General features: G+C 42.7%; 1 protein-coding gene across 3 annotated transcripts in view; it reads right to left on the reverse strand.

Annotated features, from left to right (window-relative positions):
- The window catches only part of ERCC6 (ERCC excision repair 6, chromatin remodeling factor), a 293,153-nt gene that overhangs the window by 138,226 nt on the left and 137,092 nt on the right, over window positions 1-17,835 (reverse strand). For all 3 annotated transcript variants that reach the window (XM_040435004.1, XM_040435002.1, XM_040435003.1), the window contains one exon: window positions 17,649-17,784. In XM_040435004.1, coding sequence (XP_040290938.1) covers window positions 17,649-17,784 — 136 coding nt within the window. The remainder of the gene's footprint in view (window positions 1-17,648; window positions 17,785-17,835) is intronic.

Here is a 17,835-nt window from a genome sequence, read left to right on the forward strand (position 1 = left end):
GATTCAAGTGCTCAGTAATATACCAAACACATAGGGAAACATGATTATATGTATCAATTTCCAAATGTCGTTATATGGGACATGTATGTAATACCTGAGGTGAATAATAAGTATCAAAAGTATATGGAAATATGACGTCTTTAAAAAGTAAAATTGTGCATGCAGGCATAAAAGTGGCAGAATACACATGTCAGTATTGGCACTTGGTATAGGATCATTGCAACCCAAAATGGAACGAACCACATGGACGGCAACATAAATGGGTCACCGATCAATCAGGGCTGTAATGAAAGACGTGAATGTGTTGAAATTGAATGAAAAGAAAAGGTTTTTACACCCAAACATCACACAAATTGAGTGGCGTGCCGTTGATGAGTTGGTCCATGACCACAGTCTCACCATTAAGCCTGCTGACAATGGCGGTGCGATTGTGGTCATGGACACTCATCAGTACATTGCAGAGGCCAATAGTTGGAGGACTGCGAGGTGTACCAAAAACTACATACGGATCCCAAATGGGACATTGAACGGAGGATTCAGCGCTTGCTACAGGAAGCCAGCATTGCTGGCATCATTGATGATAAGCTCAGAACCTTCCTTTCTGTCTCACATCCCATCACACCCCTTTTGTACCTATTGCCCAAGATACATAAATGTCTTAAAACCCCTCCGGGTAGACCAATCGTGTCTGGTCGTGGATCCCTTTTGTCCAATATTTCTATCTTTCTTGATAGAATATTAAGACAATATGCACTATCAGCCCAGTCATACATTCAAGACACTTCAGATTTTTTGAATAAATTGCCAGAGGTTTCTTTAACATCAGACGTGATTTTAGCATCGCTAGATATCACTAGCCTATACACTTCAATCAGGCACGAATTTGGGATTGAGGTGGTTATTAGGGCTTCATCTCAGTCCACTTTTTCAACTGAATGCCAGGATTTCCTGGTACAACTCCTACATTTGGTGCTGACATGCAACTATTTTTTATTTGGGGACCATTTTTATCTCCAGAGGAAGGGGACCGCCATGGGGTCCAATGTGGCCCCGACCTATGCCAACATGGCGGTCACCTTCCTCGAGGAGACGCACATCTATGTATCGCCCCACTTCCGACATGTTCTGAAGTGGTGGCAATACATAGATGAAATTTTTTTGATTTGGACAGGGTCAGAAGATGCTCTTATGGAGTTTTTCCAATTTCTAAACACCATTGATTCTGACATCAAATTTACGTTGGAACACTCACGTGAACAATTCCATTTCTTGGACACTGTTGTGACCTTACATGATCGTGTGCTATCGACGGGCTTGTATTCTAAGCCCACCGATCGCAACACATTATTGAGGTACAACAGTGCACACCCCAGGGCCATGGTCAAATCCCTCCCTTTGAGTCAGTTCTACCGCGCAAAGCGTATAGCAAGCAATAATGATGAATTATCTGATACTCTTAAATGTATGACACAGTCCTTTATAGACAGGGACTATCCTGTAACCTTACTCAAACAACATCTTACCTCTATACGGGACAAAACACGTACTGATTTACTTACCAAGAGAGACAAAAACAATAGTAAACAAAACAAGAGAATTCCTCTAGTGACTGTATACACAGAAGACAGTACACATATTCGGCGAATTATCCTGAAACACTGGCCGGTTTTGAAAAGTGGTCATGAGGGGATTGAAGAGTTTCATCTTCCTCCCCTCATGTCTTACAAAAGAACTAGGAACCTCAAAGACAGATTAATTCTCACTGACATAGGTACACAGAAGGAGTCGGGCCAAACCTTTCTGCGCAGCACCAAATTGGGAAGTTTTCCATGCTTGAATTGTATCAATTGTCGACACATGCAAAAAGGTAGTTTTTTTTCTGCATCCACGGACGCAGAAAAAGTACTACATTAAACACTTTTTGACATGTGAATCCTCATTTGTTATATACATCCTTTGGTGCCCATGTCAGTTATTATATATTGGGGAGACTTCATTGGATTTCAAAACTAGAATCAATCAACATCGATACACTATCCGTAAAAAACGGATGGATCTTCCAGTCCCAAAACATTTTACTGACATGGACCATAAGGAGAGGGACCTAAAATGCATGCTGGTTGATCACATTCCTACATCACGGAGGGGTGGTAACAGACCTGCCCTTCTTAAAAAATGTGAGATGCGATGGATTGTTAAACTTAACACTCTAAAACCACAGGGATTAAATGTGGATTATAGGCCCTGGTTATTGTCCTAGGTGATTGCGCTCTTGATTCTGCTCGTCTGTTCTTATGTTGAGTTTTATGTGGTTGTGCCCCTTGTTTATACAACAAGGTGATCCCTTATTGTTTTTATTATCCTCAGGATTATGGTGAACATTGTGCGTACTCACAGTAGGGTTGAGCGTTGGAAGGTTTATCCACTGGATTATTATGGCACATATATATACACCTTTGGTCTACTTCTTGTTTAGGTGTAGATTGCTATATACATTTTGCCTACTTGTTTTTTAGGACAAAAGATTATATATATATATATATATATTTTGGTGGGATCATGTTTTGTGCATAGTAGGATATATGATCATGTTTTTTTTGCACAGCACGATATATGATCGTTTTCCGTGCAGATGCACAGATAATTGATTTCATTGATATTCTCTGTTTTTTTATTTGCATACAGGCATATGGTCACACACAGGCAGTGATGAGACACTTGGGATGCTTGGTTGCTATACCCATGTGTTCGGATTTACATATGGATAGGCCTTTTGAGCCATCGCTCTCGGGGAGAGAGGTGACATCTTGTATGGATACACACAGGGGTGCCCCCGCAATCTAGAGGATGATCCCGGGTCTGCCATGCTGGATTTCCAGGAATGGGATCCAGCGGACAGGGGGGATAATTCAGGTTGGGACTTTGTGATAACCACATAAGTCACATGTACTGAACTCCTCGTTTAGACTAGGGGGCCAATTAATAATCAATATATAAAGTCTAATACAGCAAAAGGGAAGCGGCGGTACTTCCGCTTATTACATATTGCCTCTCTGTATATAACAAAGGTACTTCCAGTTGTATATAGTCACTTGTATCTCCCTGATTGATCGGTGACCCATTTATGTTGCCGTCCATGTGGTTCGTTACATTATGGGTTGCAATGATCCTATACCAAGTGCCAATACTGACATGTGTATTCTGCCACTTTTATGCCTGCATGCACAATTTTACTTTTTAAAGACGTCATATTTCCATATACTTTTGATACTTATTATTCACCTCAGGTATTACATACATGTCCCATATAACGACATTTGGAAATTGATACATATAATCATGTTTCCCTATGTGTTTGGTATATTACTGAGCACTTGAATCCCTATGTTGTCTATTCCGATCATGTGACACACTTGAGCACATGACCGGAGGATACACTTGAGCACATGACCGGAGGAGTGATCACATGCTCGCAGGTCCTGTGACATGCGCATTGGTATGTCTGAGACGCCGTGAACCATGTGCATCGACTCCATCGCACACTCCTGTGATCCAGTTCATCATTCCACTGAGGTACACCTGCACACTCTGTTTATCCAGATGATATACACCTGAATTAATGATGGTTATTACTCCGATCCACTGTGTAATCCACAGTAACTTGTCAGAGTGATTCCTGCTACATCGAGTGGGTCATCAGCCATCACAGTACTGCATATTACTGGTCCTATCACTGACTCTGACGCTTTCCATAGGGCCGAGTGGTGGAGACACAAAATCCTATATACTCGGGACAAACGAGGAGCCCCAGCTGATATTATCGGCGTCTTACCGCAGAAGTGTTGATCGCTCCTAGTTACTTCAGTATCTGACAGTGGCGATCCTTCAGTGTTCTCTTGGACCTCATGCTCTTTAGTAGTGTCAAGCTACAATTGCTCACTTGCTAAATTTGAACTGTCTTGCTGTTTGAATTTTTGAGCTCTGAAGTGGATGCTTAACTAAACTATCAGATTTAAAGAGACAGTGTCCTAATTGTTCTTAGTGCAATTACTGCAGAAGCTATGTTCAGCATTCTGATTATGGCTTAAAACGCTTGAGCTAGGGGGCATGGCCTGAGCGTCTGCAGGAATGGCCGCCTGAACGCGGAGCTCCGCCGCTTGATCTATGAGAGGGAGACTTTTAGGCTTTTTCATTACAGCACATGGGGAGAAAACTGCAGCTTAAACATCCTAGCAACTCCCAGACCCCTGCTAAACCGAAGAATACATTGGATTCTTACCTGTGTCGAGCCTCGGGGAAGACGTCTACGGAGTGCGGCCTACCTGTGTCATCCACCTCGGGTGAGTGTGAGTCCGCGGCACTGCAAAAAGATCTTACGCTTCCGAGAGAAGAGGGCGAACTTTCCCAGGGACTAAATCCTACAGCTTTATCGCCGTCAGCGAAGGCATTTAACCCCCAGATCGTCGGGGTGTTTTGCCGTTCCCGCCATAAGGCTTGAACACGAGGCTGAGTGCGCCGCCATTATGCCGCCTAAATAAGCGCTTAAAAACACTAGGCAATCGGCCACACTATCGCAACGACGGCGTGATTGGAGTGAACCCCCTGGGGACCCTCATGAACCAAGCCACCATACAGTAGGGGATGGAGGAGCAGCTACATGGGACCGTTTATCTGACTCGATGGATGAGGGAGATGAAGGGTCTGTGCCTTCCACGCAATCTTCGGCACTATTGCACCAGTCATTGCAGCACTTACCCACCAAAGCTGACTTTAAAATATTGATTGCTGAAGTCAGGAGTGCCTGTAAATCAGAAATATCAGCACTTAGGCAAGATTTTAAGCAGTTGTCTGGCCGCATGGATTCTATGGAGATTGATCACGACGATACACGCAGAAGTGTTGCTAACCTGCACTCAATTATAACCTCCCAGTCCCAAGTCATCAGAGAAAATACTCGTCATTTGGAAGACTTAGATAATAGGGGACGCAGAAATAATATCCGTATTAGAGGTTTGCCTGAACCAGACGCTGATGAAAACATACCAGTCATGCTGTCTGAACTTTTCAACACTATCTTGGGGTCTCAGCCACCACAAGACATCAAGCTTGATCGTGCTCATAGGGCGCTTCGTCCTAAATCCTCAGCAGCACAGCCGAGAGACATCATTTGCTGTGTGCATGATTTTCAGCTGAAAGAAAACATAATGGCCAAGGCCAGAGCTATGAAAACCATCGATTTTAAGGGCCAGACCGTCCAACTGTATCAGGATCTTTCCTGGTGGACACTTCAAAAACGAAGAGTTCTACAACCTTTATTGAATCTCTTGAGAGAAAAGAAGATTCCGTATAGATGGGGTTTCCCGTTTGCCTTAATAGCATCCAAAAATGGCAGGACATCTATTCTACGTCAGCATGCGGATCTCCTAGCCTTCTGCTCAGCTCTAGATATTGAGGTGCCTTCTATTGCAGATTGGGAAATTCAAGATCCGAACCCTGCTCTGGATCCAGTCTGGCAGACTGTGCGACAGAAAAGAAGAAGATCACCTCCACAAGATTCCTTGCCTCATATGGGGTCCCGTGATGCACCTCCTTGAGTAATGTACTGTGTAGTGCTATATATTGCACGTCTCCTGTTTTTTCTTCCGCTACTATGCGGCGTTCTTGCTTTTTTGTCTCAGAAACCATGTTTAGTGTTTCAAGAATCTATGTGGTTTCCTTATTGATAACACTGTTTTACCTATTAATCAGTTGTCCTTTATGGACGGCTTTTTTGGGGGCGCTCAGTCATGCCTTCTCATATGGGATGAGTACTTTGACCCTCTCTTTATCCCTTTTGTTTTTAGGGATTATGAGATGGTTACAAAATGAACCAAACCGCTTTCAATGTGGTTCACTGATCCCTATCTGGACAATTTGGTCCAATGTTACCATCACCTTAAGGTTTTGTTCTTTAATTGTATATTGTCTTGTGTCTTCCCCGTCTTCCCTTTTGTGTTCCCCATTTATGTTTTTTACAGCTAGATGTCCATGGTATACTCGTCTCCTACTACATGAAGTGGTGAATATGCACATGTTGTGGTCTCGGCAGATCGACATGAATATAGCAAGTATTCCTTTTCAAGTCTACTTATGATGGTTAAATGTATGTCGTTGAATGTGAAGGGCCTCAATTCCAACACTAAAAGAAGGTTAGCAATTAATGAGTGTAGATCGCAAAAAGCAGATAGTCTTTCTGCAGGAGACTCATTTTGATCAGCAGGGTACCTTTAAATTTGCACAAAGATCATTTCCCAGAGTTTATTCTGCAACGTCAGGGAAAAAAGTGGCGGGTGTAGCCATCCTCTTAAGCTACTCATTGTCCAATAAATGTAGAAACTTGCATCTCTGATGTGGAAGGAAGGTATATTATACTCAAGGCTACACTTAGGGGCCAACCGATTGTACTATGTAACTTATACTCCCCTAACACGGCCCAAATTCCTTTTTTGAACAAGGTATTTTTTAAACTATCCCAGTACCTACCTTCCCCTATGATCGTGGGAGGAGATTTCAACATCTTTCTCTGAGCATATGGATAGGCTGCCCTTAAATAGCTCCGCCCCTTCGCGTAAACAACGCAGATTGTCATGTCTTTTTAGGCGTCTCATTCGGCGCTATGCTCTTTATGACCTCTGGAGAGTTAATTATCCTTCAGCAAAATCATACACTTTTTTCTCTCACCCACATAGCACCCACTCTAGGATAGATTATTTTGGAAATGTTCCAATCCTCCGAATGCTAAAGGAGGCTGACCTTGGCCATATCACATGGTCAGACCATGCCCCGATCACCATCACCCTAAAAACTTCGGGTTATCATGTAAAAAAGTGCCATTGGCGCCTAAATGAGACTTTTTTAAATAGTCTACCACTTAGACAGGAACTTAGAGATAGCTTAACAGAATACTTTGCCCTAAATCAGTCTTCCGTCTCCTTGGTTTCTACGTTGTGGGAAGCGCATAAAGCGGTTTTTAGAGGCAATTGTATTGCTATGGGTTCTAAACTAAAGAAGGACCGGATTCAACAACAGGTCATTCTCACTGCTCAGCTTAAGGATTTGGAAGGTAAGTTGGGCTCGCGCCGTTCACGACACCTGCTTCGCCGTATAGTGGTTCTTAGGGACAGATTAAGGGATATTATATGCCACAAGACTGAAAAACTTTTATTGTACTCCAGGCAAAGGTTCTATGCATGGGGCAATAAATCACATACCCTTTTGGCACGTCAGCTGCGCGAGTCCAACTTAGTGGGAAATCCGACAGTTATGAGGTCATCTGATGGTACATTAGTATATGATCCTGTTGTTATCTCGGAACTTTTTCAAAAGTTTTACACATCGCTTTACTCTATACCACAACAGACGCCAATGGATCATGAAAAGCGTCAACAACTTTTTGATAACTTCTTGACGCAATGCAAACTACCTAAACTATCAGAGGAAGCTATTTCTTCATTGAATGCCCCTATAACGTCAGAGGAATTGCAAGAGGTACTGAAGCAGCTTCCCAATAACAAGTCCCCGGGACCTGATGGCCTGCCGTATGTATACTACAAAACCTTTTCGGATATCCTGATGCCCCAAATGATACTATTATTTAATTCTTTCTTGCAGGGATCCCCAATACCTCCATCGCTTTCACATTCGTACATTACAGTAATCCCAAAACCCGGAAAGGACCCACTAGAATGTGCCAATTATAGACCTATAGCCCTTCTTAATTCGGACCTCAAAATATTTACCAAAACTTTAGCTAATCGCCTTTCCATTTGGCTCCCCCATTTAGTGCACAAGGACCAGGTGGGTTTTGTCAGGGATCGTCAGGGAGGAGACACCACTAGGCGAACTATTGATTTAGTGGAAATCGTTAATAAGCGTAACGACATAGCACTTTTGCTAAGCCTCGACGCTGAAAAGGCGTTTGATCGATTAAATTGGCCGTTTATGTTCTCTGCCCTGGGGGCCTTTGGCATTGCCGGACCATTTCTTAATGCCCTGAAAGTCCTATATGCCCAGCCTACAGCTACAGTAAAAATGCCTCATGCACAATCTCCGATCTTCCCCATATATAATGGTACACGTCAGGGCTGTCCATTGTCCCCATTAATTTTTGTCCTTTGCATTGAGCCCCTCGCAGCAGCCATTAGGGCTCACCCTGATATCCGTGGAGTTTTGGTGAATAAAGTAGAGTTCAAATTGTCCTTGTTCGCTGATGATATCTTGCTTACATTGACAAATCCACACATCTCACTTCCTAACCTCTTTCGCCTTCTGGAAACCTACGGCAGGTTATCGGGTTACAAGGTTAATACTGCTAAGACTGAAGCCTTACCTCTTAACTTCTCCCTAGATGATTTAACTATACTAAAAACTAACTTTCGCTTTAGATGGCAAGACACAAAGCTGAGTTATCTTGGAATTAGCCCAACTCCGACATATGGTTCACTATATGGTCAAAATTTTCCAAATACTTTCCGTGAACTAAAGATGCTCATGACCAGGTGGATGTCTCTTCCCATTTCCTTATTAGGTCGCATAGCAGCGGTCAAAATGACAATTTTGCCCAAACTTTTATATTTGTTTGAAACACTACCGATCCCTGTTCCTCTAAAGGACCTAAGGACCTTTCAGACAAGTATGCTAAATTTTATATGGAATGGGAAGATGGCATCGGATTGGATGTGCAACTCTCACGGCACTCAAAACTCAAGGTGGTCTGGCAGCTCCAGATGTTACGAGGTATTATTGGGCCACACATCTCAGAAGGCTCCCGGCTTGGTCTAATTTATATGCTTATTCCAGATGGCTAGAAATAGAAAAATTATGGTTAGCCCCTATACATCCCAATTCACTTTTATGGACACCACTTCCGAACACGTTGGTTCCGGAAATGTTAGGTCCAATCACTCATACATATAATATTTGGCGCAGTTGTAATCGTAAATTCTCTCTAGCACCTGAAAAGTCTTCAATGACTTCCTTCTTATTTAATCCCCTGTTCCCGATGGGTATGCACGCCTCTTTTCTTAAGCCTTGGTTCTCCAATAAATTATTTCGCTTTGTGGATATAACTGACCATAAAACACTCAGTTTATTGCCACTGGATAGGTTAAGAATGTCCTTTAAGTTACCTGAATCCTCTGGATATCAATATCTACAACTTCAGCATCTGCTTTCTGGCCTCTTTAAATCCTCGAGTGTCTCCACCCCTTCTACATTTGAGAAATTATGCAAGTTGTCAAGCACCACTAGGGGTCTCATTTAAGAGATTTATGGTATATTGTCGTCTTCAACTGTGAAACATCCTTATATGAGTAAATGGGAATCTATTCTTGGTCGTTCTGTGTCGCCTGCTGAATGGAAGCTGATTTGGGAAAGGACTGCAAAGACCTCCTCCTGCGTTACACATAAGGAAAACTCTTACAAGATACTTATGTTTTGGTATTACACCCCAAAACTATTGAGGCACCTTAACCCTAACATCTCAGATAGATGTTGGAGATGTGCTACAGGAGAAGGTTCTCATATACATATTTTCTGGGAGTGCCCCCTGATTCAGTCTTATTGGCATATGGTACAGGAGGTTCTTTTCAGTCTGCTCAATATCAGATTCCCACTAGACCCTTTCTTTTATTTGTTAAATATGCCGTCGATATCACTGAGGAGACATGTTTTATTTCTTACTTTACACATTCTGACCGCAGCCAGACGTCTTATAGCTAGATTCTGGAAGAAAACAACTTCCCCCACCCAGCTAGACCTTCTTACCAATATCACCGAGGTTAGAAGGATGGAATATCTATCAGCTGGCCTAACTAATAGTTTGGAAAGGTTCAACAAAATATGGCAGTTATGGGACAACGTTCATGAGCTTAACCAGTGAGCGAATGGCATCTACGTTTTACTTCCTTTCCTCTTGTGTCGTGTCTTTGTCAATTCCCCCATTGTTTGTGTCATTTATTTATTTGTTTTTCTTACTTACCTAAGTTAGGATTACTTTTACTGCTGATTTTTTTTTCTTTTTTATTCTATGCATAATCCTATACAATTGGATACGGTATTATATAATTGTACCATCATTTGCTTATGTTCTCTATACTCTAAGAATATTGATAACAAATAATCTTTTGTAAATGTTAAGCATTTTGTAAAAAATGATAAGTGATGTCAACTTGTCTACCTGTCTATGCTTTTAAAATGAAAATAAAAAGATAATTAAAAAAAAAAAAAAAAAGTATTTTTCTTGTATATTGTATGTCGGATTGGTTATGGGTATTATTTGCACTGTAACACTGCACGTAATTTTGAAATATGAAATGATTGTATCGATAACACTGTTGGTATTACGATTTTTTTTATGTATTATCCTAAATGAATGTAATTTACTCATTGATTGTTTGATTATGTCAATGTGTTTAAATATGTACAATGCACTGCCCACTATGTCACTGCTTGAGAAAAATCCCATTGAGAGGATTGAAACGTCGCATGCTTGGTGATTAAAGCTTTACTTCTTCACTACTTGGATGTGCTGCGGATTTCATTTATTCTATATAATATATATAAAATATATATATATTTTTTTTTGGGTGGGAAACCTCTATGCCGTCATGGAGGATTCATGAAAAGGGAATTACCGGTACGTAATTTGGTTTTTCCCTTTCATCCTCCATGACGGCATACCATGAGATATAACATATTAAACAACTAGGGGGGGATTATAGCTTGAAGAACTTTCCTCCCAAAGGCTAGATCTTGACCTGCCTTAACATGGACTCTGTAATGTTTGATAAACGTATTAGGGCTAGACCAAGTGGCCGCCCTACAGATCTGCTCTAGTGAAGCGTTAGCCCTTTCTGCCTAAGAGGAAGAAACTGATCTTGTAGAATGTGCTGTAAAGGCTTCAGGAGGCGATTTTTCTAGCGCTTTATATGATTCTGAAATCGCCGTTTTAATCCATCTGGAAACAGTATTTATTGTCGCTCTCTGCCCTTTATTTGTGCCAAGAAACTGAACAAATAAGGAGTCCGTCTTTCTGAAGGCCTTCGTGGCTTCTAAATATATTAGAACTGCTCTGCGTACGTCCAATTTATGAAACCTCTCCTCTCCTTCTGTTTTTGGGTTGTCACAAAACGAGGGAACCAATATTTCTTCTTGCCTGTGGAAATTAGACACAACTTTGGGAAGGAAGGAGTTATCCAATTTAAACGTAATTCTATCTGAAGAAATGACACAGAAAGGCTCATTAATCTTCAGGGCCTGGATTTCACTAACCCTGCGGGCTGACGTAATTGCCACTAAGAACAGGGTTTTTAGTGTTATATATTTTATAGAGACAGATAAGGGTTCAAAAGGACTTTCTATTAAGCCTGATAAAACTACATTGAGATCCCAGGGGGGAGTCATGGCTTTCAATGATTGTCTCAGTCTGTCTGCCCCTTTAAGGAATCTGATAACCCAAGCACGATTGGCAATTTTTTCATCAAAAACTGCACTAAGAGCCGATACGTGAACCCTTAGTGTATTGGGACGAAGACCTTTCTCCAGCCCAGATTGTAAAAAACCTAGAACTGAAAGGACTGAAAATTTTTCAGGGGATACTTTCTCTTTTATACACCAGGTATTAAAAGTTCTCCATACTTTATTATAGATTTTTGAGGTTATCTCCTTTCTGCTAGCCGACATAGTATTGATGACGGGATCTGACAGGCCTCTAGCTTTTAAAATCAACCTTTCAGGTTCCAGGCTGCTAAATGCAGCCTTTCCACCTCGAGATGGTGAACTGGTCCCTGCGACAACAAATCCTGATCCCAAGGAAGGATCCATGGACTTTGGATGGACATGATCTTTAATAGTGGAAACCATGATTTCTTGGGCCATAAGGGGGCTATCAGAATAACGTGAGCCCTATCTTCTTTATTACTCGAGAAATTAGTTGCAGAGGAGGGAAGGCGTAAGCCAGATGGAAATTCCATTTTATGGAAAAGGCATCTATCCCTTCGCTTCCGTCTCTTGGATTGAGGAAAAGGAAACAACCTACTTTTGTGTTTGTGGCTGACACAAAAAGGTCTATCTGGGGAACCACCCATTTTTGGGTTATTTGGTGAAAAACTTGTTTCTTCAAACTCCATTCTGTTTGATATATCTTGACCCTGCTTAGGAAGTCTGCTTTTACGTTTAAGCTTCCTTTTAAATGGACTGTTGAAAGGGATCTTATATTTCCTTCTGCCCAGGAAAAAATCTTTTGTTATTTGGCTCAGACATTGGCTCCTTGTTCCACCTTGATGGTTTAAATATGCCACCACTGTTGTGTTGTCTGATCTTATTTGGACATCTTTTCCTTCTATATATTGACTCGCCACTTTTATAGTCTCCCAAACTGCCATCAATTCCTTTTGGTTTGAGGACAAAGTCTTTTGGTGGTCTGCCCAGGCCCCTTTGAAATAGTGATGAGAGTAATGCACTCCCCACCCCCAAGGACTTGCATCTGTTGTGACAAACACCTGTGCTTCCGAATTCCATGGAATTCCCTGGCATAGGTGATTTACTTGTTTCCACCACAGAAGAGACTGGTTTACTGCAAAGGGAATCAGAACTGTTTGTTCCAATGAACTCTGGTTTCTGTCCCAGCAGGTTAATACCCAGTGTTGCAGAGTTCGAGTGGAACTGAGCCCACTTTACCACAGGAATGCAAGAGGTTAAAGTCCCTAGTAGTCTCATAGCCTCTCGTATCGAACAAGATGGATGACTTTGAAACCTTGAGACTTTTTCTACCACTCCCAAAACTTTTTGCTCTGTAAGTGACGTCCTCTGACGAGTGGTGTCCAGGGAGAGGCCCAAGAAAATTATTTCCTGGGACGGGACTGGCTTTGATTTTTCCCAATTTATTAGCCATCCCGCTAGATACAGCGTCTGGCAGGTCACTAAGAGATTGTTCTCCAGTGACTGTCTTGTCTCGCCTACCATCAGCAGATCGTCTAGATAAGGAACAATCAGGATGTTTCTCCTTCTCAAGTGGGCCACCAGCTCCAGCATCACCTTTGTGAAGACTCTTGGGGCCGAAGTTATTCCAAAGGGTAATACCTGGAACTGAAAGTGGAGCAGATCTTTCCCCAAATAGACCGCTATCCGCAGGAATTTTTGAGAATGTTTGCATACCGGAATATGGTAGTATGCGTCTCTTAATTCTATGGAGGCCAAGAAGTCTCCTTTTTTAGCAGATTCACGGTTGATCTTATTGTTTCCATTTTGAATTTGTTGTATTGTATGAACTTGTTCAAGTTTTTTAGGTTTATTATTAACCGATATTTCCCGTCCGTTTTTTTTTTACTAGAAAAACGGTTGAATAATATCCCTGACCTTTTTGAGAATGGGGAACCGGAATTATGGCTTTTTGAGCTAGTAGCTTCCGAATCCCTTCTTCCAGATTTGTTTGAAGAACGGTTGTTTTTTGAATTGGAGTTACCCTGAAAATATTTGAGGGAGGAGGAAGACTGAAAACTATTTTGTAGCCTTCTGATATTATATTTAAGACCCAAGGGTTTGTTGTAATCTTTTCCCAATAGTCTAGAAAAAAAACTTAATCTCCCTCCTACCTGAGCACTGGCGTCATTGCTTTGACGGTTCCGTATTCTTTGTAGAGAACAAGTATCCTCTACTCTTCTGGTTTCTTCCCCTTGACCAGCTCGAATCCCTATTCGTTTTCTTTGCTTGAAAGGGGGTCCCTTTTTTAACCCTCTGAAAGGGAAATTTCCTTTTTCCAGAGTCCCTGGGAAAGGTTTTCATTGAGTCGGAAGCCTTTTCTAGGATGGATTCTAAATCTTCCCCAAACAACAAATTACCATGAAAAGGCAAGGTACATAACTTTAGTTTTGAACTGACCTCTCCCGACCAAGACTTAAACCAGAGGGACCTTCTTGCCACGACCGCTAACCCAGATGCCTTTGCAGCTATCCTGACTGATTCCGCAGTGGAGTCCGATAGGAAATCCACAGCTTTAATTAAGAGCGGAAAGGAATCTTTTAGACTATCATATGAATTTCCGCTTTTCAGTAAGGATTCTAACTGCGTGAGCCATTTCTTTAGTGATCTGGATACTGATGTTGCAGCTAGGTTTGGTTTAAACAGGGCCGCACAAGCTTCCCATGTTTTTTTGAGGGTTTGATCCGTCTTTTTATCCATGGGGTCCCTTAATGATCCCATATCCTCAAATGGTAAGGCGTTTGGACCTTTCACTAATTTAGATAGGGAAACGTCTATCTTAGGACAAGTTGTTAAAAGGGAGCCGTCGCCTTATTGTCTTAGGAATAAACAATTTCCTATCCGGGGATCTCCATTCCCTTTTAATTAGATCGTGCATATTTTTATGTACCGGAAAGCCTCGGTTAGACCTCTGCTCAAATCCACTGAACATCTCGTCATGGACTGATCTGCGGACCTTTTGATCAGAAAGATCCATAGTGGCCCTAACCGCTTTAATTAACTCTCTGGTATCCTCTGATGAAAAAAGATAGCTTTTAAATTCTGAATCAGATCCAGAATCTTCGAACCCGAGTTCTCCTGATTCTGAATCTTCCTCTAATTCTGAATCAGACGTTTTTGTCGCTGGTCCCTGCGCCTGTTTGGAGCAGGAAGGGATTAATGAGGTATCTGACATAGCAGCCCTGATTTCTTCCCTAATTGTGTTTTTAAGTTCTTCCTTTAAGGACGGAACTAATTCCTTAGAAATATTGTCCGTGCACTTTTTACAAACTTTCCTAGTAGAGGAATCTGAAAGTTTAACAGAACAGATACTGCACTTTTTTGCCCTCTGACTAGTTTTAGCTTTCAGAGCACTCTCTTTCTCACTCTGCACACATACAGAAAGAAAACAAACATATAAGGGTTAAATAACAGAATATACTGCCTTAACCCATGTCCTGGTGGCATTACTCACATGTACAGATCCCTGAGTGGTCTCCATAACTTCACCTGGATCCAGCATGTTTCAGGGTAACAAGCAACCTTACTGTTCCCCCTTAAATAGCTTTACCTTAAGACCTCAGATCAGAGGACGACCTCCGTCATAATCCTGCGCGATTTTTGAATCTCCCGCCGCCGCCGGCATGCGATCCACCGCCGGAAGTGCTCTCAGGCCCCATACCGGAAGTAAGCCTGTGGAACGCTTCGTGGAACGCATGGAGCGCGTCCACTTCCGGTGACTTCACTGAGCGCCGGCCATGCCGGATCACAGTGTGGAGCTCAGCAACTGACCGGAGGGACTCCCTGTCTGCCCGCGCTAGCAGCAGGTAAGAGACAGGTCTTCAGAGCCCGTTTCTCCCAACTAGGGTTCGGACTCTGCTGCCTCCTCACGTGGTATCCTCTTTCTTCATGGTCGGCCACCATAAGGGAAAACCCTATCTCCTACCTGGCGGGACAGGAAGACACTGAGGAGGAGCCGGAGGAGAGTCAAATTTATACTTCCTGTCCCTACCTGGTTGGAGGTGGGTCATCTCTCATGGTATGACGTCATGGCTGATGAAAGGGAAAAACACACATCCGTGTAGAAAAGTATTTTATAATTTTTAAAAGGGAGGGTAAAATTCTGCCAATATCTGCCCAGCCAGAGGGCAAGGTGTGGCACTGGAATGTATAAGCTGTGCGAAGTATGTCACAAATCATGACATGGCATGTTAATTAAAAGTGTTCCAAAGTTATTGCCACATAAAAAAAACAGCTTTGCAAAATTAGGCTGGGTCAGGAAGGTTTTAGAACACAGCTGCTTTCTTCCATAAACAGTGCCACTCCTGTCCCATACTGCTTGTTCATAAAGAAAGCAGGATATTTATTTTTTCTAGCCCATCACTAATGTCTAGTACTAAATATATAATTCACATTTGCCACCTGTCGAAGGCTGTCCTCATCTCTGCCTGTGTAGGAACTAGGGCTGCACGATATGGGAATTTTGTGCGATTGTGATTAGGGCCCTAAAAATTGCGATAACGATTTGCGATGCGATATTTTAAGGGAATTGTGCTAGAGGTCTATTTGCTTGGATTTTCCCATATGAGCCGCTGACGCGGCTGGGTATGGCGCTGTTATGTGGGGGATCTGTGGATGGCGCTGTTATGTGGGGGATCTGTGGATGGCGCTGTTATGTGGGGGATCTGTGGATGGCGCTGTTATGTGGGGGATCTGTGGATGACGCAGTTATGTGGGGGGTCTGTGGATGACGCCGTTATGTGGGGGGTCTGTGGAGGACGCTGTTATGTGGGGGATCTGTGGAGGACGCTGTTATGTGGGGGATCTGTGGAGGACGCTGCTATGTGGGGGATCTGTGGAGGACACTGTTATAGGGGGATCTGTGGAGGACACTGTTATGGGGGGATCTGTGGAGGACGCTGTTATGGGGTGGATCTGTGGATGACGCTGTTATGGGGTGGATCTGTGGAGGACACTTATGGAGGACACTTATGGAGGACCTGTGGATGACACCGTTATGGGGTGGATCTGTGGATGGCACTGTTATGGGGTGGATCTGTGGATGGCACTGTTATAGGGGATGTGTGCTATGACACATGGGGCCATGAGGGGGGCCAGCATAAGACACACATATAGCATCTTATGCTGGTCCCCCTCATGGCCCTGTGTGTCCCCTCATGTGTCCTAAACTGCGCACATAACTCTCCTATTCATAAAATGGCCAGCCTCTGTACTTTCACTAGGAATGCACTGCAGAGAGCGGCAGAGCCGGCCGACGCGTGACTGACGTCACTGTCACGCTCCTCCCACTTAATTCAGGAAGCAGGAGCAGTGCATTAATCGTGAAAGTAAGTACAGAGGCTGGCCATTTTATCAATAGGAGAGAGGACATTTTATCAATAGGGGCCCCTTCATGTATAATCGCGGCATTTTCGGGTCGGCCGAATCGCCATATCGCATTTGCCGATTATCGTGATTCGATTATTTTAGCGATATATCGTGCAGCCCTAGTAGGAACCAATCTGAATCACTGCCTTTTCACAGGTGGGCCCTCACAATTTGATCAAAACATGATCTATGAACCTCAAAGAATATATTGCAGTAATAAAAGTTTTTTCCCAGAATTTTTTTAAACTGGTGATTTATCCTCTAGGTCATCAGTATCTGATCAGTTGGGGTCTAACACCCGGGAACAATGCCAATCAGCTGTTTGAGAAGGCATTGGTGTTGGCAGTAGCGCTGCGGCCTTATCTCTGTTCACCAAGCACGGTGCCGTACATTCTATAGCAGTTGTGCTTGAAGATCAAAGATCAGCCCAAGTGACTTCACTGGGATTGAGCTGCACCTAGGCTGGATGACTGATTAACATGACGTCACATGGCCAAGGTAAAGCAGCGAGAAGGCCGCTGTGTTACTGCGAGTGACAATGCCTTCTCAAACAGTTCATTGGCATCACTTTGGTAACAGGTGCTGATTAAATTGGTCTTTTACCTTCACTATGACATGACACCAGTTTAATGAAAAACCTCTACTAACAAAATATGCCCACATAGTGAAAGACATGCTCTATAATAAACTAAACTATTTCAACTCAAACTGCAATAAAGTACAATGTCTTAGGAAATATCTATGAATTAATGTAGTCTGGTTACCTTTTTACCAGCAAAGCTCCCACTCTCGTGAAGTACAGCTACACGAAGTTTAGGCCACCAAGTATGAAACTCCTTCACCCATTGGTGCATGACAGTAGTTGGACACACAATGATACTAGGACCCAAGCCTTCATATCTGGAAAAATAAATTCTATATTTACAATGCATCCAGAAAGTTTTCAGAGAC

Source organism: Bufo bufo, chromosome 6 (assembly GCF_905171765.1).
Source record: "Bufo bufo chromosome 6, aBufBuf1.1, whole genome shotgun sequence".
In the NCBI taxonomy this organism is placed as follows: domain Eukaryota; kingdom Metazoa; phylum Chordata; class Amphibia; order Anura; family Bufonidae; genus Bufo; species Bufo bufo.